A 25,307-nucleotide genomic window follows, 5' to 3' on the forward strand; every position below is an offset into this window, starting at 1 on the left:
TAAGTTTGGGGACACCCTTATAAACTCTGCTGAAGTATTAAAATGATTCATCAAGAAAATCCTCAGTATGTAAAGATCTTTTAACACTTTGTTTAACTTAATTTTTAGATTAAGTGATTCAGGAGTTATTGCCGCTTAGTGGCCTTTTATAACCATATTTATTCTGTTTATGCTCAGTATATAAAGATATGTTAACACTTCGTTTAACTTATATTATAAGATTAAGCCTTTCAGGAGTAATTGCCCCTTAGTGTCTATTTGTAACCAAATTTAACCTTTATATGCTTATTATCTTGAAAACCAGCAAAATGACGAACTTAACAAGCATTACAAAAATATCTCTACAAATGCTAAGGGACAACATCAACAAATCAATGAAGGATAAAATACTCAATTCAAATAGTTTAGGGGTGGGGGTAAATATTGCTGCAAGTTTTGTTTAATTGACATTAATTTCATATATATCCTTATTGGTCAATCAATTTTCCCAAATTAAGTTAAGAGGGGGGGGGGGGGGTAAAAAAGGGGGTGGTGTCAGTGAAAAAACTATTTTAATTATATTTTTTTATCTTGCATTGAACTTATAATTACATTAGATGTATGTTTCATTATAATACTTTATTTTAATTGGCTAACTGCACATCACATGTCATTCCGTAGGCAATAGCATCACTCAATAACACTTTTCATTCATGATAGCACGTGGTCCGACAAAAAAGTGCACAGGTGAATAAAATACAAAATTTATAAAATTCGTGTTTTCATGATCATAGCTAAACAAATGTAATTATAAGTATTGAATGCTTCTTTTTGTAACTTTATAGGGTTGTAAAAGCGTTGACCGGGCGCACATTTTTAGTATGAAGCGCTTCCGCGCTTCATACAAAATGTACTTCGGTCAACGCTTTTACACCCCAATAAATTTACAAAAAGAAGCATTCAATTCTTAATTGATGTCATTCCTAATTCACTCCTTAAAATAGTTTCTGCATTCATATACATGTATTAACCTTTTTAGTATACAAATTTTGGCATTGATAGATTCACAGAAACTTTTAACAATAGTGGTCTTGTAGTTTTAAGTTTCAAAATCATTTTATTGACTTAAAGAGAAAACAATGAAAGTTCATTAATGAAGTAATATATTTAATAATAATTTAATATGTATATTTTAAACTATATGAAAGGAAAACATAATTGTATTTTCATTCATTCATATTTTTATGCCCCATTTATGGCCATTATGTTTTTTAGTCTGTGCATCCATTCACTTGTTTGTCAATCTCTTCATCTATGCCCCTTTTATGGGCATTATGTTTTTGGGCTGTGCATCAGTCTGTTTGTCCATCTGTCCTGCTACAGGTTAAAGTTTAAGTCAAGTTAGTATACTATGGTCATATTCTTGTTATTCAAATCTTCCTGGTAAGAATATTTCTCACTGAATAGCAATTCTTGAGAAAAATATGTACCATTTTGAAATAAAAAGGGGGGAAAACGATGGTTGACTGAAATTTTTTAGGATGGAACTATTTATTTGTGCCACGATTACATAATACGTTGTGTATGGTGCAATACGCTATCCAATCAGGCAGCTGATGTCTTCTTTATAATATGGCAGATAAAACAAGAAAATAAATGAAGAATAAAAGTAGTTTTTATTAAAAATTCAACACAAATGTAATAAATTACACCTTTTACCTGTTAATTACCTGAAAATGCAGGTAACCTGAGAAAAATTTCACTAAAATAATTGCCTAACATTGCAGTTCATACTCTCCTGAGCATTTTTCATGCAATAACTTTCTCTGTATCTCATATAAAAAAAGATACAGCAGTCTGAAAAGGAAAATACTGTTCTAATGAATGAGCCCAAAAAAAATTGTAGCAGCAGCAGCCATTTTTCTTTTTTTTTGTGTAGCATTGAAAGGGTTAATAACAATAGATGGCAAATTGATGTCTAATTCTTGCTATTGAATGAAACACAATAATATAAAAACAATATATTGCAATTCATTTTCAAATTAGGCCAAAAAAAATATATATGTCTGTTTAAGGTTACATCATTAAAATAAATAGCGTAGGTAGGTCGGTATTTCCATTTTATTTTTTGCGTAATGATTTTGAGTTGTGCGGTCCGTCTTGAAGAGTTGTCCATGGGCCGAGTTAACTTGTATTTTTTAATGATTGGATTGTTTCCCTTTGTTATTGATTGAAAAAAAATGGCGGCAAAATGTTCATTTCATCACACAAGTCGCAAATTTCTTTTAAACAGCTATCATATTGGTGATTATGAACATTGGGATGTATCAGGCAACACTATCTTCACTTTTAACACAAGTCTGTTTATTTTACAATCCATGATGGAAATAAAACGGCTTAGGGTTGTTGCTCAAAATAGGGTTGGTCGGGTAACGGTAAACAGACATATATTTTTTTTTGGCCTTGTGATTGTTGTATGAATACAAAAAAAAACATAAAAACATAAAAAAACATCCAAATTTGCTATAAAATGAAAACATCAAAACTATGAATGGCAAGTCAATCTCAGGTTCTTACTATTGATTAAGACTTGAAAACATAAATTTGAATTCCCAATTGTGGATACTAGATGAATACCTTAAAACATAAAAAAACCAATGGCAAGTCTATCTCCTTTTCTTGCTATGAAGAAAGAACATAATATTCTGCCTGTAAAAAAAATGCAATTTAAGTTTTGAATTGGTGGTTAACCTTCACTGTAAAAATCCATAAAAATTGAAATCCAACAAAAAATGATGAATCCACAGTAAGCATGATTCTACAAAATATCTTCCAATACATTTCTTGAAAAGAAATGGTGATCTTTCACCCATACCTTTAATAAAAAGATATACATGCTATTAAGACAATATTTTTTACAAGATTGTCTAAGTTTTCATGAAGTGATGTCAAAAAGTTCTGATATTGTTGTAATCCCCTGCGATCCATGTGTAGTCGCTGAACCATATCGATGTATTAGTGGCTTTTCAGACTTTTCAAGTTCTTCTAGTCGAGCCTTCAAATCTAAGTTTTCCTTCTCTAGATGAAGGTTAAAATTTTGTAAACTGCTGATTTTCTTGTCTTTATTTTTCACTGACGATTCCATTTTCTTGTTTGATTCTTTCTGTCTTTTGAGGTCTTTTGTCAGTTTAAAAATATCTTTGTTTACCTGAAAACATATAGTAAAGATTAAGAGCAAATTTTTTTTATAAAGAATAGAGAATAGAAAATGATAATAGAGAAACAAAATGGTGTAAAAAATTTGGAATATAGAATATAATTTCTCACAATCATTTTCTTTGTCACTGTTTTTAAAACCTCCAGTGGATTTTCAATTTGGACCAAAATTGTTCCAGACCTACACAATTATAACTCATAACAATCATCTGGGAAAGTATTCAAACTGTTTTTTTGAAGAACCTGCATTTAGAATTCCGATAATAATACGTACCTTTTGATCATCATTATTATTTCTTGCTCTTATCTTCTTTCTCTCCATTTGTAATTCTGTTTTCATTCCGTTGACATCATCATGTAAAGACTGAACCTTTCTGGATATAAGTCCTGGCAAGGACAATTCTTCAATGCGTTTGTCCTTGGTGGACAATTCAAGGGCACGTAAACTTCTATACTTCAGTGCTGTCATCATCTCCGATAATCTACCCACAGTTTGTCCAGGGTGGTTATTGGAGGGAGTTATAATATTCCTTTCACAACCATAAACCATTGGGCATACTTCGTTGTTAATGACTTCCGTCAATTTATCATTTACGTCTTTTGGTAAATTTTTGCGTTCTTTTGTGAGTTCCTTGTCAAGTTTTTCAGCAATCCATGAGTAATCTTTCCTTATTTTAGACACAAAGCTTGGAAAACAGCGGGGTCCTCGTCGAGGTATAATTTCCAAAAGTTTTGCACATTTTCCTCTTCGTGATTTTTCTTCCATGATTTCATTTTTCTGTTCTTCTGTGATGATATTGTCAATGTACAAGGACAGGAGGAATGACCTATCAACCTCAAGGTCACGTAAGAGGTCACGATGGCAGTTGTGGAGAGCTCTTACTTGATTTGGTTCCATTATTTCTGTAATTATTATTATGCAAATAACTGTTATTTCAATTATTGTGTGCATTTATTTTTATGATTTTGTCATTTTAGACGAAAATTGATTTAAATTTTTTGCAATATTCAGATTCATCCAAAAAATTTCCAAATGCCAGTTTTAATTATTGCGATTATAACCCTGTTGCATTTTCTGCAATAATAAAACATTGCAATAATTTTTGAATTTACAGTACTTGACAATTGAAACATAAGTTATTGGTGTTGCTTGCTGTAAAGTTTCTAATAAAAGTAAAAGTACTGAAATAGATTATAAGACTACACAATTCACGTACTTCTCATTTTTTACATTTATCCTTAAGTTTCTCATTGTATTTGATTTAAATTTGGAAAAACATTTTTAACGAATTGTTTTCTGCAAATGAAGGTTAATTTTTTTTGTATCAAAATCACATAATTTTTTCAATGTAACACAATTAATTTTTAGAAGATCTTAAAATTTAAATAAAGAATTTGTATTTAAGTAATATAATTGATGATTAATTAAAGTTAAATACCTTTTTATTGTTTAAATCCAATTTTGGCTTTAAGTCTATATCCCTCCCACCTTCAAGTTCTGAAATCTAAGCTAAAAATGAACTGTTCTGTGAAAGTTATGGAAGAATAAGTAACAATACCAAGTATGTGTCATAAAAGAGACATATTAATGAAAAGAATTGTTTCAAATTATTAGGGTCATTTTAGGGTATTTCCTATAGACAGATTTTAAAGTAAATAACAAGGCAAAGCTTTGAATTAAACATATTGAAACAGTTCTTGAATCTTAATCTTCCACTGCGACTGTTTCAGTTATTAACTTTATTTTGCCTTTTTAACTTTTTTTTATTAGGGCATCTTAGATGAGTCTTTTACTGACTAAACTAGCGTCTGTGGCTCAAATACAAAATTTCAATCTATGATGACTTTATTTATTTAAAGAATAAAAGAGGTGCAAGGTACCAAGCAATATATTCAACGCCCATAAGCCAAAGAGAAACTAAAAATTAAGAAATAACCAAAAAGACAAACAGAAAAATTGAGAATAAAAATGGGGAATGTGTCATAGAGACAACAACCCTACCAAAGAGCTTAAAAATATCAACAAAGCATTACATAGGAAATTAGAGATCGACATCATAATATTGCATGCAAGCATCGATGAATCCTCGAGGTTTTCCCATATTCTCAGGTAGTAACTAGCATATGCTATCTGCATGTCATTGCATGGTAAGGATGGATGATTCCACTGAGCAATCACGTGTAAAAAAATAAAATTGTGAAGTGAAGATTCTAATTTTTTCTGGAGTTTCCTAATATGATTGTCATAAATGTATTTAAATGTGAAAATTCAAAAAGCAATTTAAACTTTTATATATTCATGTAAACATGGAACTGTTTTTTATTGTACCTTATATCATGTAAATCTACCGTAAACAAAACATTTCAGTGACCCATGATCACGCCATGCTTCACAGTATCTTTTCAAATATAAGTCTAAGCCGTCAAAATAGATATATAAATTGTTTGGACTAGTTCTCAATTATTTCCACACTGAAATTTGACCTTTTAAAATTTAAAATACAAATGATCATAATTCAACTTGTATTTTGTTTCTTTTAACAAGGCCTTGACTTAATAGCTTAATTGTAATAATTAGACCAGGGGTTAGAAAAGTACGGGAATTTTAGGTTGGCACGTAAAAGTCTGGTCTTGCTAATCTCCTTACAAACTAATGTGTAACAATAGAATTGGAAAGTATTAGTGTTAACTACTATTAACTACTATTAACTACTATTAACTACTATTATGAACATATAATAGATAAGATTAACTGTGAAGCTTTTTAATATTTTGCTTTACCTTAACTGAAGGACCTTTTATAGCTGACTATACGGTATGGGCTTTGCTCATTGTTGAAGCTGTACAGTGACCTATAGTTGTTAATTTGCGTGTCATTTTGGTCTCTTGTGGAGAGTTGTCTCATTTGCAATCATACCACATCTTTTTTGTATATTAGGTGAAATTAGAAAAAAACATGAATTTAAAATTGATACTATAAGTTGGAAGAGCATTGATTATTGGAACAAAATAAGCTATTTGATATTTTAAAACTTCATCTAAATACATCCTTGAATTGCAGGTTTCAATGAAAGTTTATGGAGAATTATCAATAAGGGTATTGAGAGCTTATCTGTTATAAAAATGAAGATACATTGTAAAATGAGTTGCAGTCTCCTAATTTACATACTATATATCTTCTAGTTGTAACCATATGGGGAACAATGGAAATTCAAATTGAGATCATTTGCCTGAAATCTTTTGTTCTTTGTTAAGACACTTGACTATACTAAACTGTCAATTTAATTTGACTAATATTGGCTGAGTTTAGCATAGCTGACTGTTATTGTATGTCACTCTTCTTTAACGCTACATTTAGAACATACTCACCCCTTCTCGTCCAATGAAAAGTAAGTTTTTCGCCCTCTAATTTTCATAGTACATGGTTTTCCATGCACTATGAAATGCTATACATGAATGACTTTTCATTGTCCGTTAATTATGAAAGTGAACTCTTAATAACTGCACTAATGAAGTGTACAATCACCTGAGGCATTTTCCCTTGGAAAAGAGCCTACTGATTTAAGATGAAAGAGCAAAGATTAAATCAAATTATGTTGAATTTTGCAAATTTTCATAAATGTTCTAATGGTACACATATATAGAATAAATAAAAACAATGGGGGTAAGGATCTAGGTAAAATGATATTTATTTTTTATAAACCGGGCATTTGAGGGATATATTTTTTTTTTCAAGAAAGCAATTTCAGATCGACTGCTGATATATATTTAAAAGCAAAGGATTTTTTTTTTACGAAGAAACACAATACATATAAAGTTACCAATAAAAAAGTAAGCATTTAACGTTGAATGGTCTGAATCTAAATGCTTATACATAGTTTTAAATTTATAAAAAAAAATCAAATTTCAAAAAGGGGATTTATATAACGTTGTGTTGCTTTTTAAAATAAAAAAATCTCAAGATATATTAGTTTTAAATTTTACCTGAAGCAGAAGAAAACAATTTATCCATTCGATCCTCACAGTCTATGTCAGTGCTATTTCATTCCATCCATTGAAATGATGATTACCTATGTTGTTGTTCATTATAAAATGTGAACTCTTTTTAAGGTTTGAGTATTACAATGGGAAAGGCTAATTTTGTAAGTTCACTCGAAAGTGTGAATATGTTCTAAATTGGTCAGACAATACTTGGTCATGTTTTATGAAGATTTAAGCCATATAAAGTTTGCTATGTAACCAAATTAAAATCACCAACATTTGCATTTGTGTTCAACGCTGTGAAAATGTAGCTCTATTGTCCTTTTAATTAGCTCACCTGGCCTGAGGGCCAAGTGAGCTTTTCTCATCACTTGGCGTCCGTCGTCCTCCGTCGTCGTCGCCGTCCGTCGTCTGTCGTCGTTAACTTTTACAAAAATCTTCTCCTGAAACTACTGGGCAAAATTTAACCAAACTTGGCCACAATCATCATTGGGGTATCTAGTTTGAAAAATGTGTCTAATGACCCATCCAACCATCCAAGATGGCCGCCATGGCTAAAAATAGAACATAGGGATAAAATGCAGTTTTTGGCTTACTCAAAAACCAAAGCATTTAGAGCAAATCTGACATGGGGTAAACTTGTTATTCAGGTCAAGATCTATCTGCTTTAAATTTTTTGAGATGAATCGGACAACCCTTTGTTAGGTTGCTGCCCTTGAATTGGTAATTTTAAGGAAATTTGCTGTTTTGGGTTAATATCTTGAATATTATTATAGATAGAGATAAACTGTAAACAGCAATATTGTTCAGTTGAGTAAGATATACAAATAAGTCAAATGACCAAAATGGTCAATTGACCTCCTAAGGAGTTATTGCACTTTATAGTCAATTTTTAACAACTTTCATAAAATTTGTTAATTTTCACTATCATTTTTCACTGAAACTAACTGGACCAAGTTCATTATAGATACAGATAATTGTAAGCAGCAAGAATGTTTAGTAAAGTAAGATCTACAAACACATCACTATCACCAAAACACAATTTTGTCATGAATCCATCTGTGTCCTTTGTTTAATATTCACATAGACCAAGGTGAGCGACACAGGCTCTTTAGAGCCTCTAGTTTTATTTGCCATGGTTCACAAATATCAAAATCATTAAAAAGGACCTTAACAGCTACGTATTTTCGCAGCTAGTTCAACCCATGAGATAATGAAAACAAACCTCACAGAAATTATGGGCAAATAAACAATTAAACTTCAGACATTCAGAATTTCTACATCTTTTTTAATTTTTTTAATAATAATAATGGTATATAATTTATAAAAATCTCTCATAAAGTGACTTGGTAATATGTTTTGGAAAAATATTGTTTTCAGTTAAAATATTAGGTCTTATTTTTAGTGGGAACTCACTTTTGCAGGGAAAAAACTTAAAGGGAACCCAGTCGCTCATGGCTCCTAGATTTTGAGCTGGGCTCCTAAACTTTCAGATAAAGTTAAGTTGAACATATAGAAAATAATTATGGAATATCTGGTCTGGGCTCCCAGTTTGAAATTCCCAAGTTTAGTCCCTGTTTTGTGCTTCCTGACACTTCTTCTTGGAAGACCTGGTTTTGACCACCAAAATTTAGCAAAAATGTAATAGTGGAGGACCAGTAGATTTTCTTCAAGGACCACCTGGGGGAATAATTAATATTGGACTATCACCAAATGTGTCTACTGAAGAAGAAAGTGCGATTTCCACACCTTAGACCAATGTCAGAAGCTTAAGTTTTAATGTACCCCCACTTTGATATGACAATTTTTTTTATTATTGGGTACTATAAATAGTCATTATGTTCAAGAAATCCCCTTACTACTGTGGTGAAATATTGCTTTGTCATTGGTTTACAGTCCTGAACTTTAAACTTAAGGTCATTATGGACTTGTCACCTTGACAGATATTTAATCAAACTTGAAGATGAATATCAGTAAATAGACAATGCAATATGATTAAGGCTAATTAAAGTTTGTACTTTTAAAGGGGTGTGTCATAATAGATACCATTGAATCATATAGAAAAAAATGATAAGATAGCATTGAAATACTGTAAATTGCTTACTTGTCACTCTGTTTAAATATGACATGGCTAATTATTGACAGTTCATTTGATGTTACTCTGTAAAATTCTCATAATTAGTGGTTGAACTATAAGGGGACTTAACAGGAGCCTGTAATTCAGTGGTTGTTGTTTGTTTATGTGTTATATATTTGTTTTTTTCGTTAATTTTTTTACATAAATAAGGCCTTTAGTTTCTCTTTTGAATTGTTTTACATTGTCTTATCAGGGTCTTTTATAGCTGACTATGCGGTATGGGCTTTGCTCATTGTTGAAGGCTGTATGGTGACCTATAGTTGTTTAATTTCTGTGTCATTTTGTTCCTTGTGGAGAGATATCTTACTGGCAATCATACCACATCTTCTTTTTTATATTGACAGAATCGTTTTTAATTAAAAGTTACTAAAACTAGAATATTATTGATGGTATCTATCAATGTGTGCAGACTTTATAAAACTTGTTTCTTCCCCTGAAATGAAGCTTGCAAGGTCGATCCTATGACTTTAGACTTCATGTTTTCTGCTCAGATAGGTTTCATGTAAGAACAGGATCAAGTACTATTTGGTCAAAAGTAATTATGTTCCTATGTAGGGAAACATGTCATTTTGGAAGAATAATGATTTAATAGCAAGTTATAAATCCATCTGAGCATGTTAGTCTGGTAAAAATCTGGGTGTTCATAATTCAAATCGAATAAACCTGGTTAAAGGGATGTTTGTTCTTTTGCTTTAGTTTTTAGAGCTGCTATTTCGACCAGTAGCAGTCTTAGGCCTAAGTAAAGATGTTGTTTGCTTCCCCAATCCCGTCCCTGCCGAGCCAGGTCTGGGTAGGTAGGGAAATATTTGTTTTTTCTTCCAAAATGCTGGAACAAATTTGGTTGATCTGGCAAGCGTGAAAATTGAAAATGAATAAAATAATATTTGAATTAGTTTTGACAATAAAATGTTAAGAGTAGCACCATTTTTGGAGGGTCAGTCGGGATTGGGGAAACAAAAAATATTTTATTTTAGGCCTTACATACTTGTTTGTAAAGATGACAAAGTTTCCTTCATTTGATTGATTAAAGGCTGTAAATTTATTGTCTATTGACTTTTTTTAAAAGGAAAAGAATAGAATTAAATTTGTAGGAAAATGTGACTTCTCATGCATAATTGAATACATTTTGCTTTTAAAGGCTGGAATGAAAATAAAAAAGTTAAAAAACAAACTTTATAAAATCTTGATTATAAATACATTTTGATTTAAATGCAACATTTGGCACAATATCATTGGCATATAAATAATATGATGAGTAACAAAAATAAAAAATAATGCTAGCATAGCTTCCATAGAAATCTATAGAAAACTTTCAAAGCTAGCTTCCACAGAAATCTGTAGAAATACACAAAGGTTGCTTCAACAGAAAGATCATTTAATGCTAGCGTCTACAGGTATTATTTGAAATCTGAAATTATTGTTGAATGTTAACTTCCACATAAATCCGTAGATATTTTTGGAATGATATACTGTGGATTCATTATTATTCTTTGGATATCAATTTTTGTGGATTTCGTGGGTAAAGGTCTACCACAAATTTCAATGTTCAAAGAAATTCAAATCCGAGTATAAGCATGTTTTCAGACTTTTGCAAACACACATGATATCAAATATTAACCGAAAAAACAATATTCCCTCAATGTACGAAAAATTGATATCCTCGAAAAATAAACGAATCCACAGTAGCTTCCACAGAATTCTTAAGAGCTCTTGAATGAATAGCTTCCACAAAATTCTATAGAGATTGTAGAATACTAGATTACACAGAAATCCTTTTGAGTTTGTCAAATGCTGGCTTCTACAGAATTCAGTAGAGATCTTTGAATGCTAGCTTCCACAGAAATCTGAAGAAATCAACAAGTCCACTCCAGCATCATTTAAAGCTTCTTTTAAAGTATTTTTTTCCTGTTTGAGTTTTAAACTTTCAGTTTTGTATTTCTGAACTTCGTCTTTTAATTTTTTTAGTTCGCTCCTTGAGCCTTGTGAATCTGATTTTAACTTTTTGACTTCTGACTTTAGTGTTGTGTTATCAGATTTCAGTTTTTGATTTTCTGTTGTTAATTTTTCTTCCGCCTTTTTAGATTTTTTGTTTTCTTTCCGTAAAAGTGTTATCTCTGTTTTAACCTCAATCATCCTTCTCTCAATTAATGCAGGTAGGGTTTCATCTTGGCAGGATTCACTTGATAGTCCCAAAGTGTCACAACACTTTTCCCGTAATTGATCAATTATTTCAATAGCTTTTTCCATCAAAACCTCTTGATTGGCCTCTAGTTTATTCTTAGCAGAAGATCCTCCAAGTAATGGAATCAAATGATTGGTTATAACATCCTTAAGGGGTTGATCTATTTTATTTGAGGGGCTACTTGAAGGTGATGTACGTAATTCTTGAAGAAGAAATGGTAAAATTGTTTCCCTGACTATCTTGTCTATGTAATCTTTGTCACGAATAAATTCTCCATTTTGTTTCATTCTGTCATCAATAGCATCGAGTATTCTTTTATGATCTGAAATTAGAAAAAAAATAACTTGTCATTGTTCATTGTTCTTTATTTATATACCAAATAGAATAACAATTTTTTTTTTTTACTTTTATCTCTTTTCACAAGATATCAAGGAGAGACATATTTATAGTGCAAGTAGTACAAAATTAAAGCATATATGTGAATGGAAATTTAAAAAATTGAGTTATCTTCCCTTATAAATTTATATTTGAAAATGTTTACGAAAATAAACTTTATTTCTTTAGCAAAATTTGCTAATTTCAGTTAAGAATCTGTACCAGTCATTGTGGTCATTGACTGTAAATTCAAAAAATATGGTGTGCATTTATTATTTTGTTTTTTGAAGAATGATCGAATAAAAATGTGAGTTTAATAATTGAGATTTTCAGAAAGCTCCATTCAAATATAATGTATCAGATAGCAGAAGGATGAAGAAATATAGATACCACAACTGTAACAAGTAAATTAGAATATTTCTTTACTCGAGACAGTAAAATTTTAATATTTAATGCATGAGGCTTGTGCAGCTTTTTAGATAATTAAAATTGAACTATTGAGAGTGGAGAAATATCGTAATACATCAGTTACAGTGGTGTTTCTCTTAAGTTTTTCATCCTTCCTTTTCAAAGATTTGAAGAAAGTTGTGTACTTTTGATGTGACGTCATCAGACATAGTTACCTTTTTTCATGACCTCACATTAAGAAAATTCAGAAGAAAACAAGAAAATTTAACGTCACAATTAAATTTCAACCAATCAATTGCTAAGAATAAGAACAGATATTTCACCAGTAAAGAGAATTTTTTTTCCCACACTGGTCAGGATAATGACATAAGGCATGAAACAATCAATCAGTCAACCATTTAAAAAATAGCTTACTGTAAATTCTGAAATATTGCGATTTTATTATTTAAGACTTAAATGCGATTTTAACTTTAATGATTTTAACTTTTACGATTTTGAGTAAAATCCTGTTTAATTCATATAAAATATTTAAAATGCAAGTTTAAATTCTTGCGTGTACAACTCTGTCACATTTTTCGCAATAATAAAAGCCTCACAATAATTTCTGAATTTACAGTAGCTAGCTGTATCATTTGGTCTCTTGTGGATAATCACCTCACTGGCAATCAAACCATATCTCATAATAATATATATTGGTGACAAATTATTATACTAAGATTTTAGAAGTATCCTATCATTTGATTAAAATCCGATCCTGTATCCAAGTTTTGGTATGAGGATCTGTAAACATGTTCTACATTCTGTTTTATCAAACTTTCTACATCCTCTGGTCATGCTGGTGTTGTCTGATTAATGCACACCTTCAAAAAGTTGAACTTCAAAAAGTTGAAGAAGAACAGAAAGTAAAACAGACTGTTGTCAGATCCCGGAAAGCAAAGCTCAGAGACTTTGTATTTTATTCAGATGGATCTTGCAATAAATTACATATATGACATTGTATAAAAAGTATTTTTTAATTTAATATTTCATAACACTTATAAATTAGTAACATACATTCCTGAGCCTGTAATTCATCTTCTAATTTCTCTTTTATCCAGTTATAGTCTGTTTCTAGGACATCTATAAATTTACGGAAGGCCCTGGGACCACGTCGAGGTAGAATATCTAATAATGTTATAACTTTATCTTGTCTTGTTCTTTGGTTCTGAAATGAAAGGTATTTTCATTATTAGTAGACTCATGTTTTAAGATTTTCTTCGCACCATTGCTGAAGAGGCATTAAGTTTTTTACCCTTGTCTGCCTGTACATCAGTCTGTATGGATGTCCGACATTGATTTTTGTTCTCTAATTTTAAGTTTGGTTATGAATGTTATCAACCTCATACACTGTTTATTAACACAAAGCACAGATAAAGTTTGAATTTTGGTGGCATTCTTTTTACCATTCTAGATTTATGCCCCTTTACAAATGGACATATTACTGAATTTTTCCTATCTGTACTTTAACCTATGTTTGCCTCAACCAAATGGTTTGAAAGTTAATGCACAATACCTCTTTTACTATTCTGGATTTATGCCCCTTTTCAAACGGAAAATTGCTTTTTTCTTTTCTTTCCATTCTTGAACTTAAGTTTACCTCAACCAAATATTATAACTCTTATACACAATGCTTATTACCACAATATACAGATCAAGTTTGAATTTTGGTGGCATCACTTTTACCATTCTAGATTTATGCCCCTAATTTCAAATGGAAAAATTGCTGAATTTTTCCTATTCGTTCTTTAACTTATGTTTGCCTCAACCAAATGGTTTGAAAGTTAATGCACAATTTCACTTTTACCATGCTAGATTTATGCCCCTTTACAAACAGAAAATTGCTTTTTAGCTCACCTGGCCCAAAGGGCCAAGTGAGCTTTTCTCATCACTTTGCGTCCGGCGTCTCTCGTCGTCGTCCGTCGTCGTCCGGCGTTAACTTTTACAAAAATCTTCTCCTCTGAAACTACTAGGCCAATTTAAACCAAACTTGACCACAATCATCATTGGGGTATATAGTTTAAAAATTGTGTCCGGTGACCCGGTCAACCAACCAAGATGGCCGCCATGGCTAAAAATAGAACATAGGGGTAAAATGCAGTTTTTGGCTTATAACTCAAAAACCAAAGCATTTAGAGCAATTCTGACATGGGGTAAAATTGTTCATCAGGTCAAGATCTATCTGCCCTGAAAATTTCAGATGAATCGAACAACTTGTTGTTGGGTTGCTACCCCTAAATTGGTAATTTTAAGGAAATTTTGCTGTTTTTGGTTATTATCTTGAAAAATATTATAGATAGAGATAAACTGTAAACAGCAATAATGTTCAGCAAAATAAGATTTACAAATAAGTTAACATTACCGAAATGGTCAAATGACCCCTTTAGGAGTTATTGCCCTTTATAGTCAATTTTTAACCATTTTTCGTAAATCTTAGTTATATTTTACAAAAATCTTCTCCTCTGAAACTACTGCGCCATATTAAACCAAACTTGGCCACAATCATCATTGGGGTATCTAGTTTAAAAATTGTGTCCGTTGACCTGGTCAACCTACCAAGATGGCTGCCATGGCTAAAAATAGAACATAGGAAAAAAGGCAGTTTTTGGCTTATAACTCAAAAACAAAAGTATTAAGAGCAAAACTGGCATGGGTTAAATTGTTTATCAGGTCAAGATCTATCTGCCCTGAAAATTTCAGACGAATCGATAGTCAATTTTTAACAATTTTCATAAAATTTGTAAATTTTTACTAACACTTTTAACTGAAACTACTGGGCCAATCATTATAGATGGGGATATATGTACGCAGCAAGAATGTTCAGTAAAGTTAGATCTACAAACATATCACCATCACCAAAACACAATTTTGTCACGAATCCATCTGTGTCCTTTGTTGAATATTCACATATACAAATGTACCAAGGTGAGCGACACAGGCTCTTTAGAGCCTCTAGTTTCTTTTCTTTCCATTCTCTAACTTAAGTTCAACTTAAAGTAAAGTTATGAATCTGATACACAATGCTTATTACCACAACACACATATCAAAGTATACCTCGACCCTGTCTTTCTGATCCTCGGTGATTATCCTAGAACAGTAGAGTAGTGATAGAAATGACATGGTAGGATCTAGATCTTACCTCAACCCTGTCTTTCTGATCCTCGGTTATTATCCTAGAACAGTAGAGTAGTGATAGAAATGACATGGTAGGATCTAGATCTTACCTCGACCCTGTCTTTCTGATCCTCTGTGATTATCCTAGAACAGTAGAGTAGAGATAGAAATGACATGGTAGGATCTAGATCTTACCTCAACCCTGTCTTTCTGATCCTCGGTGATTATCCTAGAACAGTAGAGTAGTGACAGAAATGACATGGTAGGATCTAGATCTTACCTCAACCCTGTCTTTCTGATCCTCGGTTATTATCCTAGAACAGTAGAGTAGAGATAGAAATGACATGGTAGGATCTAGATCTTACCTCAACCCTGTCTTTCTGATCCTCGGTTATTATCCTAGAACAGTAGAGTAGAGATAGAAATGACATGGTAGGATCTAGATCTTACCTCAACCCTGTCTTTCTGATCCTCCGTAATTATCCTAGAACAGTAGAGTAGTGATAGAAATGACATGGTAGGATCTAGATCTTACCTCAACCCTGTCTTTCTGATCCTCTGTTATTATCCTAGAACAGTAGAGTAGAGATAGAAATGACATGGTAGGATCTAGATCTTACCTCGACCCTGTCTTTCTGATCCTCGGTTATTATCCTAGAACAGTAGAGTAGTGATAGAAATGACATGGTAGGATCTAGATCTTACCTCAACCCTGTCTTTCTGATCCTCGGTTATTATCCTAGAACAGTAGAGTAGTGATAGAAATGACATGGTAGGATCTAGATCTTACCTCGACCCTGTCTTTCTGATCCTCGGTGATTATCCTAGAACAGTAGAGTAGTGATAGAAATGACATGGTAGGATCTAGATCTTACCTCAACCCTGTCTTTCTGATCCTCGGTTATTATCCTAGAACAGTAGAGTAGTGATAGAAATGACATGGTAGGATCTAGATCTTACCTCAACCCTGTCTTTCTGATCCTCGGTTATTATCCTAGAACAGTAGAGTAGTGATAGAAATGACATGGTAGGATCTAGATCTTACCTCGACCCTGTCTTTCTGATCCTCGGTTATTATCCTAGAACAGTAGAGTAGAGATAGAAATGACATGGTAGGATCTAGATCTTACCTCGACCCTGTCTTTCTGATCCTCGGTTATTATCCTAGAACAGTAGAGTAGAGATAGAAATGACATGGTAGGATCTAGATCTTACCTCGACCCTGTCTTTCTGATCCTCGGTTATTATCCTAGAACAGTAGAGTAGTGATAGAAATGACATGGTAGGATCTAGATCTTACCTCAACCCTGTCTTTCTGATCCTCGGTTATTATCCTAGAACAGTAGAGTAGAGATAGAAATGACATGGTAGGATCTAGATCTTACCTCAACCCGTCTTTCTGATCCTCTGTAATTATCCTAGAACAGTAGAGTAGTGACAGAAATGACATGGTAGGATCTAGATCTTACCTCAACCCTGTCTTTCTGATCCTCAGTTATTATCCTAGAACAGTAGAGTAGTGATAGAAATGACATGGTAGGATCTAGATCTTACCTCAACCCTGTCTTTCTGATCCTCAGTTATTATCCTAGAACAGTAGAGTAGTGACAGAAATGACATGGTAGGATCTAGATCTTACCTCAACCCTGTCTTTCTGATCCTCAGTTATTATCCTAGAACAGTAGAGTAGTGATAGAAATGACATGGTAGGATCTAGATCTTACCTCGACCCTGTCTTTCTGATCCTCAGTTATTATCCTAGAACAGTAGAGTAGTGACAGAAATGACATGGTAGGATCTAGATCTTACCTCGACCCTGTCTTTCTGATCCTCGGTGATTATCCTAGAACAGTAGAGTAGTGATAGAAATGACATGGTAGGATCTAGATCTTACCTCGACCCTGTCTTTCTGATCCTCTGTGATTATCCTAGAACAGTAGAGTAGAGATAGAAATGACATGGTAGGATCTAGATCTTACCTCAACCCTGTCTTTCTGATCCTCGGTTATTATCCTAGAACAGTAGAGTAGAGATAGAAATGACATGGTAGGATCTAGATCTTACCTCGACCCTGTCTTTCTGATCCTCGGTTATTATCCTAGAACAGTAGAGTAGAGATAGAAATGACATGGTAGGATCTAGATCTTACCTCAACCCTGTCTTTCTGATCCTCAGTTATTATCCTAGAACAGTAGAGTAGTGATAGAAATGACATGGTAGGATCTAGATCTTACCTCAACCCTGTCTTTCTGATCCTCAGTTATTATCCTAGAACAGTAGAGTAGTGACAGAAATGACATGGTAGGATCTAGATCTTACCTCAACCCTGTCTTTCTGATCCTCAGTTATTATCCTAGAACAGTAGAGTAGTGATAGAAATGACATGGTAGGATCTAGATCTTACCTCGACCCTGTCTTTCTGATCCTCAGTTATTATCCTAGAACAGTAGAGTAGTGACAGAAATGACATGGTAGGATCTAGATCTTACCTCGACCCTGTCTTTCTGATCCTCGGTGATTATCCTAGAACAGTAGAGTAGTGATAGAAATGACATGGTAGGATCTAGATCTTACCTCGACCCTGTCTTTCTGATCCTCTGTGATTATCCTAGAACAGTAGAGTAGAGATAGAAATGACATGGTAGGATCTAGATCTTACCTCAACTCTGTCTTTCTGATCCTCGGTGATTATCCTAGAACAGTAGAGTAGTGATAGAAATGACATGGTAGGATCTAGATCTTCCAGGAGACAATTACGACAGTTCTGTAACGTGGCTTTCTCAATTTGGTTCATGTCTTCTGTTTGTAGAAGCATTACTGGTTTGATTAAATCTGTAATCTACATTAGCTTAAAGAACTGTAAAAGATAATAGTAACAGTTAATTCATTACCACTGTTATTATAACTATAGCGAGTTATATTCGCAAGTGTAAAATTTGCCAATTTTTATTGAATAAGGTATACAAAATATTTTGGCGGTTATTTTTTTTGCAGATTTAAAACTTTTATCAATACCTTTGCATAAGCTGTTTTATATTGGAGGAATATATTTTGGTGATTTTTTCTATCTGGGAAAAATTTGGACCTTGCGAAAGTAACCCACTATACGGTATATAAAATCAGGAGATATGTGGTATGATTTGCAATGACACAATTATCAAATAAATACCAAATGATGTTGATGTTAGCAACTGTAGGTCATTCACTGTACAGCCTTCAGTAATGAGCAAAACACAAATTACCATACATGTGAAAAAGTATGAATATTAACATGAATAAGAATTATTCCTAATATGAGAAAGGACAGATAAAACAGTGAGCAAATAAATAAAAACAGGAGCTAGTTATTCGCTTATTGTTGTTTCCATGTTTCTCATTTAAAAACAAATTATAATTTAAATCTGTCTGTCCGTCCTTCCATCTGTTTTTCAACATATTACAGTTCCGTCAGTTATGGGATTTTATTCATAGAAAAGGGGGAATTTTGTTACGGTCAATAACAACTCAATAATGCTTTGAGCTGTTTTTATTAAACTTTTGTGACTCTTTTATATTTGAATAAGATCCCTTTAGTTTATAAAAAAATTTGATATGACATTGATTTTAAGAAGTAATGGAACTTAATTCTTTGAAAAAGTGACAGGACGTATCATGTGCTTATGGCACAGCTCTTTTATTATAATGATTCATACAATGATATTGTCTTACTATAGTATCTTCTAGAAATAGAAGACAGATACTGATATGATGTTAAGAGATGCAGATAAAATGTAATAAGATGCACAAAAGCTCAGTACCAGAGTTCTATTAGAATTCCAGGTCTAGTTTTTCATGACCTTGTATACTGTACAATATGTAGTGGTCAAATGTTTTAGTCTGACACCCTGCTTCTTAATGATATTAATAATATATAAAAATTGGATAAAGACAATCAAATACTGCTTGCGATATTTTCATATTTCAGTTAAAATGACACCTACACACATATAAGCACACACAAACACCATCAGTAGCAATTTGATTAGTTATAAACATAGGGAATTGTAGTTGAAAGCAGAAAGACGCTTTTCTTACCTTTTTGTTTTCAAGGTGTCATTATATTTGTGAAAATTTTCAAACTCATAAATCCTGCAGTACTGTATGAAAAATCAATGGTAAACAATATTTAAATGTATCAATATTTATAATCTGCATTCTTAGGCCAAGCAAAAATTAAATTATTTGTCAGTTCTCAATTTAAATACTTATGCAATATGGTAATCTCTTGAAAGTTCCAAAATATTTCTCAGAATGAAATTACTTTATAGTTTTCAAATGTCCCTGATCTTGAGATGCAATAAATGCAGTGTTATATTAGCATGACTATGACTAAAAGTGTCCTCAGCTAAACTAGAGGAGTTGGTTGGTTGTTAAGTTAAAAACAAACTTGATAGACCTTATTAATAAACTTGCAGACTTTAAAAGGCCAAACAATATTGTAACTCTACAAATGAATTTTTATTTTAACTCTACAAATAAATTATATTGATAGAATGAATTTAATTTTATCAAATTTAGTTTTATTTCGTTGTAAAAAGTCCCCATCATACTTGTAAGTAAGACTATATAATAGTCTTTGAATGGCCTAATACAACAAAGGTAGTGTTTTAAATCAGATTTATAAGGTTCCAGATTTACTTAGTTAACTATAGATGAATTGTAAATCTCTTTTATAAGACCATAAAGAACCATGATTGTTTTATAAAAGCCGTGGACACACTTTAAATACACACTTTGTCTGCGATAGTTTGACAGATTATGTTTAGATCAAGGGTATTGAAGTGAGGACCATCACTTTGTTGAATTGTATAAGGTGTCATGTATTAGCATCAATAATAAAATACATAGAAATATATTATCTTTTTCGTATGGAATTTGCATAAAATGCAATGTAGATTAAATCGTTATTGTATTAACCATTTTGGCATAACTGTCTAGCTATTGAATGTATAAGATGACTTAAATGAGTCATTTCAAAAGAAACCAAAAATAAAGCATTGGCAAGAAATTTTCATAAGTCTCAATAGAAAAAAATACCTATAAACTAAACTTAGTGTTGATAAAAATAAATAAGTTGACCATAAAAATAAGGTCAAACTCATGTCACATGGCAATAGTTTGAAAACATTTTTAATGGTCAACTGATGTAGAATACAAGTATATAAACATAAAAAGATATGGTAAGAATGCAAATGTCTAAGACAACCCTCTAACATACATCAAATGACATAGAAGATAGGCAACTATATTGATCATGGTACAGCCTTCAATAATGTGCAAAACTCATAAAGCTTGTTCTTTCTAAAAAGGTTCTGTACAAAAATGTATAACATATGTACTACTTACCAGATTGCTTTTTTTGTTTTGAAAATGCTAGTAGAGACATATGCAATTAATCGAGTACTATTTTCAGACTCAGTGTATTTGTTTTTATTTGGACCCAAGCATCCAATTGATCCAATGCTATTTTTGTTCAGTGTTAAAATGATTTTTGGTATATTATATTTCATTACTCAAGGCCTAGATGGGTTCCATTTTGATTTATAAAGAATTATCCAATATTAAATCAATACATTGTAACTTCTTGTAACCAGATAAATCTGACTTGTTAACCTTCTTAAGATGACACTTTAAAAATGTCTTTGTATGTGCATGGAGTCATTACGATTTATGATAACATTGGCGCAATCAAATATATGATATATGCAAATTTATTAATTGAAATTTTTTTAAAGATGTTAATTAAGGATGATTTAACAAATTTAAAGTTGGTTAAATAATTTTGTCTTTGTATGGTTTTATTTTAAGTAGAGTATTAGAATTATTTAATGACATAATTGCTAAATACTTAATTTGTTACCTTTTAACAAGAACTCACTTTATTGTTTGTTAATCTGGCTGTTTACTGCTTGTCTTACGTCACATGGTCTTGTGGTATCATGCTTGCCTCTGTGGTTGATCTGGCTGTCCAGACCACAAAGACTTTCAAGTTCTACACATAAACTTCTATGTCCAAAATTGTCCATTGACCCCTTAAGGAGTTATTATCCTTTAAGGACAATTTTGCACAAATTGTTTATCATGTTTTCTAATTTAAAGAGATTCAGGCCCTTGAGAGCCTCTTGTTGGAATCCTGTAGTTATTTGTTGTATCATGAAAGGGGATGGCTGTCAGTATCAAGAAAAAAATAGGTAACTTTGACCTACATTTTCCCGTTCAAAGATTATATTAAGTTCACCAAAGCATGAACCAGCAATTTAGTCATTTAATTATGTCTTTTGGTCACAGAATATTTAGTATCAGAAGTATTACACTGAATGATATAAATCCTGTAATAGAAGAGGATTGTTATTGTTATATTCCATGCAATGAAATAAAAGTAAATGTATTAAAAAAAAATTACAAATGCTAAAAATCAAACTTATTCACCTCTGTAAATCTGAGATATTTTGATTTTTAACATACTGTGGATTCAATTGTTTTTTTTGGGGTATCAGTTTTTCGTGGATTCAGTAAAATTGCATTAATGTGGATATTTAATTTCTTGGTTTGGCCAAAGTCTGCATACAAGCATTCAGAACATTTGTATTTCCTTGAGCATTTGAATTGGAGGTTCACCTTAATCCATAAAATTGATGAAAAATTGAAATTCCATGAATAAGTAGGTATTTTAAAAGTACTTTGCCGCATACTGATTTTTCTTAAAGTCATTGTGACGTCAGCTTTTGATTCATGTACTGTATCGAATGATCTGAACTTGCAAGATTGATATGCCTCTTTAGTGTTACTACGATTTAGTTATATAACAAAGAGGTTAGTAAAATGTAAAGTGTTTGGAAAGAGATAATAAACCTATACTGGATTAAATAGGACCAGTCTAAGCACATGGTAATATGTAGATAATTTATTGTTTTTATGAGGCAATACAACACTAAATAAAAGAATATGAAGATTATTTAAAAGTTGTAAATCTGCTTTTATGTGTTTATACAACTGCATAGTTATAAATTTTATGATAGATTTGAAGAGTAAGAAATAATCCCATATAAAAAATTAGATAAGATATATAGGTTCATGTATATATATTAGGGTTGTCAACTCTAAGAAGAGTTGCGTTTCAAGTACTCATGGGATTTGCCAAGCCATACTGGAGTACTCGCTTGGTAAAATATCTACAAAATTGTAAAACATTATATGTATTTTACACTTTGATGGTTCTGATTAGTTGAGTATCATCTTGGTATTTTAATATGATGGTATTACTGAGCAATACTCAAGTACTTGTTAACCCAAATAGTCCGATAAAACTGTTTTATTTTAAGGGGTGGGCTTCCCTTTGATGTCTTTCACACTAGGTTTAGAGGCCTAAAACTCCCCCAAAAAGTGTAAACCTGCATATAACTACTGATAGTGTTTAATTTTGAAATATGCCTTGGATACTACTACTTCTAGTTGCAGGTCCACTTAAAATCAAAAATCGGAAAAAAATTCTGGTAACTTCTAATTTTTTGTCCAAATGACCTTCTTTAGACTGCTGAATGTACCCAGATCAGGTTCACTCCAACCTAAGAACTGTTGTGATAAATATGTTGACTGGGGTCCTTTCTACATGCAAATTGACTACAGATGGATCCATCAATTTGCATTCCTCTGTTTTCCAGATCAAGAAAAAAGACGAAAAATTGTCAAAATTAACACTTTTTGCATCTGATTACCAACTTTTGGGCAGAAAGTTCACAACTATATTTTGTAATAGGTACTTATCAAATGACTGCAATTGACCTTAAATTTTCCAAATATGTCTTATATAGTTTTTTTCAACTTTCCATTTGATGTTTTAGTTAGTTTTCATGTCTATCCTGTTTCCGTATTATAAATTGAAATCTGATCAAGATCTATTTGTTGTCCATCCGGTTTCTATTTTTAACTTCTATTTTGTTTTGTAAACTTTTATTGAAAAGTGCATTTAAAGCCAATTTATTTAAAAGAACCTTATCCAGAAATTTTGACTGAAATTAATACCTTATCTATAGTTTGTGTAAAGTGTGTGAATTAATGTTTGAAAGGTAACTGACAGGCAGTTTTATTGAGGTGATCCTTGGACTGATTTTAAAAGAACACTTTAGTATGCTTAATATCTGTTTGATAGTGAAAGATTACTAGACAATCACACAAAATTGGGATATTAATGATTTATTTGTTGGTTTAAGTAAAACGAGATTAAAATTGTAAATAAAACAAAGTTTATCACTTGCCTGTATACTGAAGATTTCTTAACAGCATCAGTTTTAATGTTATTATGTTGGAAATTATTTTGCTACATGTAAACAACCTTGAAGTCTCACTTTTGACAATGATGTGCTATTACTTATAATGGCTCATGTACAAAATTATAAAAAGCAGTCAGTTATATGGTATCTTGTAGTTTTATATATTGCGGAGCCAAGTATGACATCCTTTATCACTGAACTCGTCACAAATTTTTTTTTAATGGCCAGTTGAAGCCCGCCTCGATGTGCAGAATTTTTCTCACCGTATTGAAGACCTATTGGAGTCCTTTGGCTGTTTTCTGCTTTTTTTTTTAGTTATTGTCTCTTTGACACATTTCCCTTTTTCATTCTCAATTTTATTACATCAAATTTGGCTTAAGTACTGGTATAATAAGATATAATGTGAATCCATTATTATTCGTTGAATACCAATTTTCGTTGATTTTTCGTGGGTATAGGTGAACCACAAAATCAAATGTACAACTAATGACAAATTTTCTGAAGGCTTGTATGAAGACATTGACAAAACCACAAATTTAAATGTCAACGAGTATGTAAGTGTTCCTTCTCCCACGGAATTAGGTACCAATTAAAATAAATGAATACACAGTATGCATGATGTAAAATGTACAACTGTTGTACAAAAAATTTCTGATGCTGGTGTTAAAATATTCCATTGTAATTCTTAATTTCAATATACCTTATCGCTATTTGTCTGCCATTACTCAACATCACAAAAGTTCTTGGAAAATTTTAACATTATGATAGAAAATATTGGATGCCACAATGGAAAAGTGAACTAGTTATATGATGTCAGAAGTTTAAGTGGTACAGATTATCGGGTCCAGATGGACTGATATATCCAAATAGCGATAAGGTGTATAAAACTGATTTTTTTAAATACTAAGGATTTCTACCTCAGGCATAGATTACCTTAGCTGTATTTGGCCAAACTTTTTGGAATTTTGGTTCTCAATGCTCTTCAACTTCGTACTTTGCAGTTTAAACTTTTTTGGATTCGATCGTCACTGATGAGTCTATTTTTAGACGAAACGTGTGTCTGGCGTATATACTAAATTTAGTCCTGGTATCTATGGTGAGTTTATTTCCTCATTATTAGTGTAAATGAACCCTTAAATATTTTTTTCAAGTAGTTGCTATTATTTTAGCAACATTGATAAGGACTTATTTGTCTAATTTCTGCAGCTCTGGTGCTAACATTTAAGAATTGTATGTCCTTTTCTGTCTGTCTTGCTTTTTTTCTGTTTGTGTGCAAATATTGTTAAGCTTGAAATTTCTTTGACATAATTTTTTGGAGAAAGAATTTTTACATATTGTTTAAGATGCAATATTTTTAATTTATTGAAATTTTACGATGAAATTTACATAAAATATTTTATAGTACCTTTATATTATAAATAGTATAGTACTAACAGCTGAAAACAATCTTCAGTATATAGAATGTTGCCAAATATAGATTTTGGGAGAATACTATCAGGATTTAAACCTTGCATGGTCATTTTTCACCAGTTTTGTTTTGGATATAGAGTTTTGTTTACTGATAAGAGA

General features: G+C 31.8%; 3 protein-coding genes across 7 annotated transcripts in view; 1 reads left to right on the top strand and 2 right to left on the bottom strand.

Moving 5' to 3' along the window:
- The window catches only part of LOC134690836 (leucine-rich repeat and coiled-coil domain-containing protein 1-like), a 177,246-nt gene that overhangs the window by 21,866 nt on the left and 130,073 nt on the right, over positions 1-25,307 (top strand). The gene's annotated exons all lie outside the window — the stretch shown is intronic.
- LOC134690841 (uncharacterized) lies at positions 2,426-4,697 on the bottom strand. Its single transcript, XM_063550953.1, has 3 exons — positions 4,635-4,697; positions 3,470-4,098; positions 2,426-3,187 (listed from the first exon to the last, which is right to left on the bottom strand). The coding sequence occupies exons 2-3, from the start codon at positions 4,091-4,093 to the stop codon at positions 2,915-2,917; spliced, it is 897 nt and encodes a 298-aa protein (XP_063407023.1). The 5' UTR covers positions 4,094-4,098; positions 4,635-4,697; the 3' UTR covers positions 2,426-2,914.
- On the bottom strand, positions 10,519-18,282 carry LOC134690842 (uncharacterized). Of its 4 annotated transcripts, none has more exons than XM_063550957.1 (3): positions 18,089-18,282; positions 13,332-13,482; positions 10,519-11,817 (listed from the first exon to the last, which is right to left on the bottom strand). In XM_063550957.1, the coding sequence occupies exons 1-3, from the start codon at positions 18,242-18,244 to the stop codon at positions 11,141-11,143; spliced, it is 984 nt and encodes a 327-aa protein (XP_063407027.1). In that variant the 5' UTR covers positions 18,245-18,282; the 3' UTR covers positions 10,519-11,140. The 4 variants fall into 4 exon arrangements, with proteins under 4 accessions (XP_063407027.1, XP_063407026.1, XP_063407025.1 ...); XM_063550956.1 differs by lacking the exon at positions 18,089-18,282 and adding an exon at positions 15,540-15,616 and having other exon boundaries at positions 10,520-11,817; XM_063550955.1 differs by lacking the exon at positions 18,089-18,282 and adding an exon at positions 15,455-15,531 and having other exon boundaries at positions 10,520-11,817.

Source organism: Mytilus trossulus, chromosome 11 (assembly GCF_036588685.1).
Source record: "Mytilus trossulus isolate FHL-02 chromosome 11, PNRI_Mtr1.1.1.hap1, whole genome shotgun sequence".
NCBI classification, from domain to species: domain Eukaryota; kingdom Metazoa; phylum Mollusca; class Bivalvia; order Mytilida; family Mytilidae; genus Mytilus; species Mytilus trossulus.

Bases quoted from the DNA above. Each gene is read 5' to 3' on its own strand.
- LOC134690841 (XM_063550953.1), bottom strand. From the start codon at position 4,093: ATGGAACCAAATCAAGTAAGAGCTCTCCACAACTGCCATCGTGACCTC. The intron at 3,188-3,469 runs GTACGTATTATT...ATATGTTTTCAG, and splicing joins ATAATAATGATGATCAAAAG to GTAAACAAAGATATTTTTAA.
- LOC134690842 (XM_063550957.1), bottom strand. From the start codon at position 18,244: ATGCTTCTACAAACAGAAGACATGAACCAAATTGAGAAAGCCACGTTA. The intron at 13,483-18,088 runs GTAAGATCTAGA...CTTTCATTTCAG, and splicing joins ATCAGAAAGACAGAGTTGAG to AACCAAAGAACAAGACAAGA. The intron at 11,818-13,331 runs GTATGTTACTAA...TTCTAATTTCAG, and splicing joins TGAATTACAGGCTCAGGAAT to ATCATAAAAGAATACTCGAT.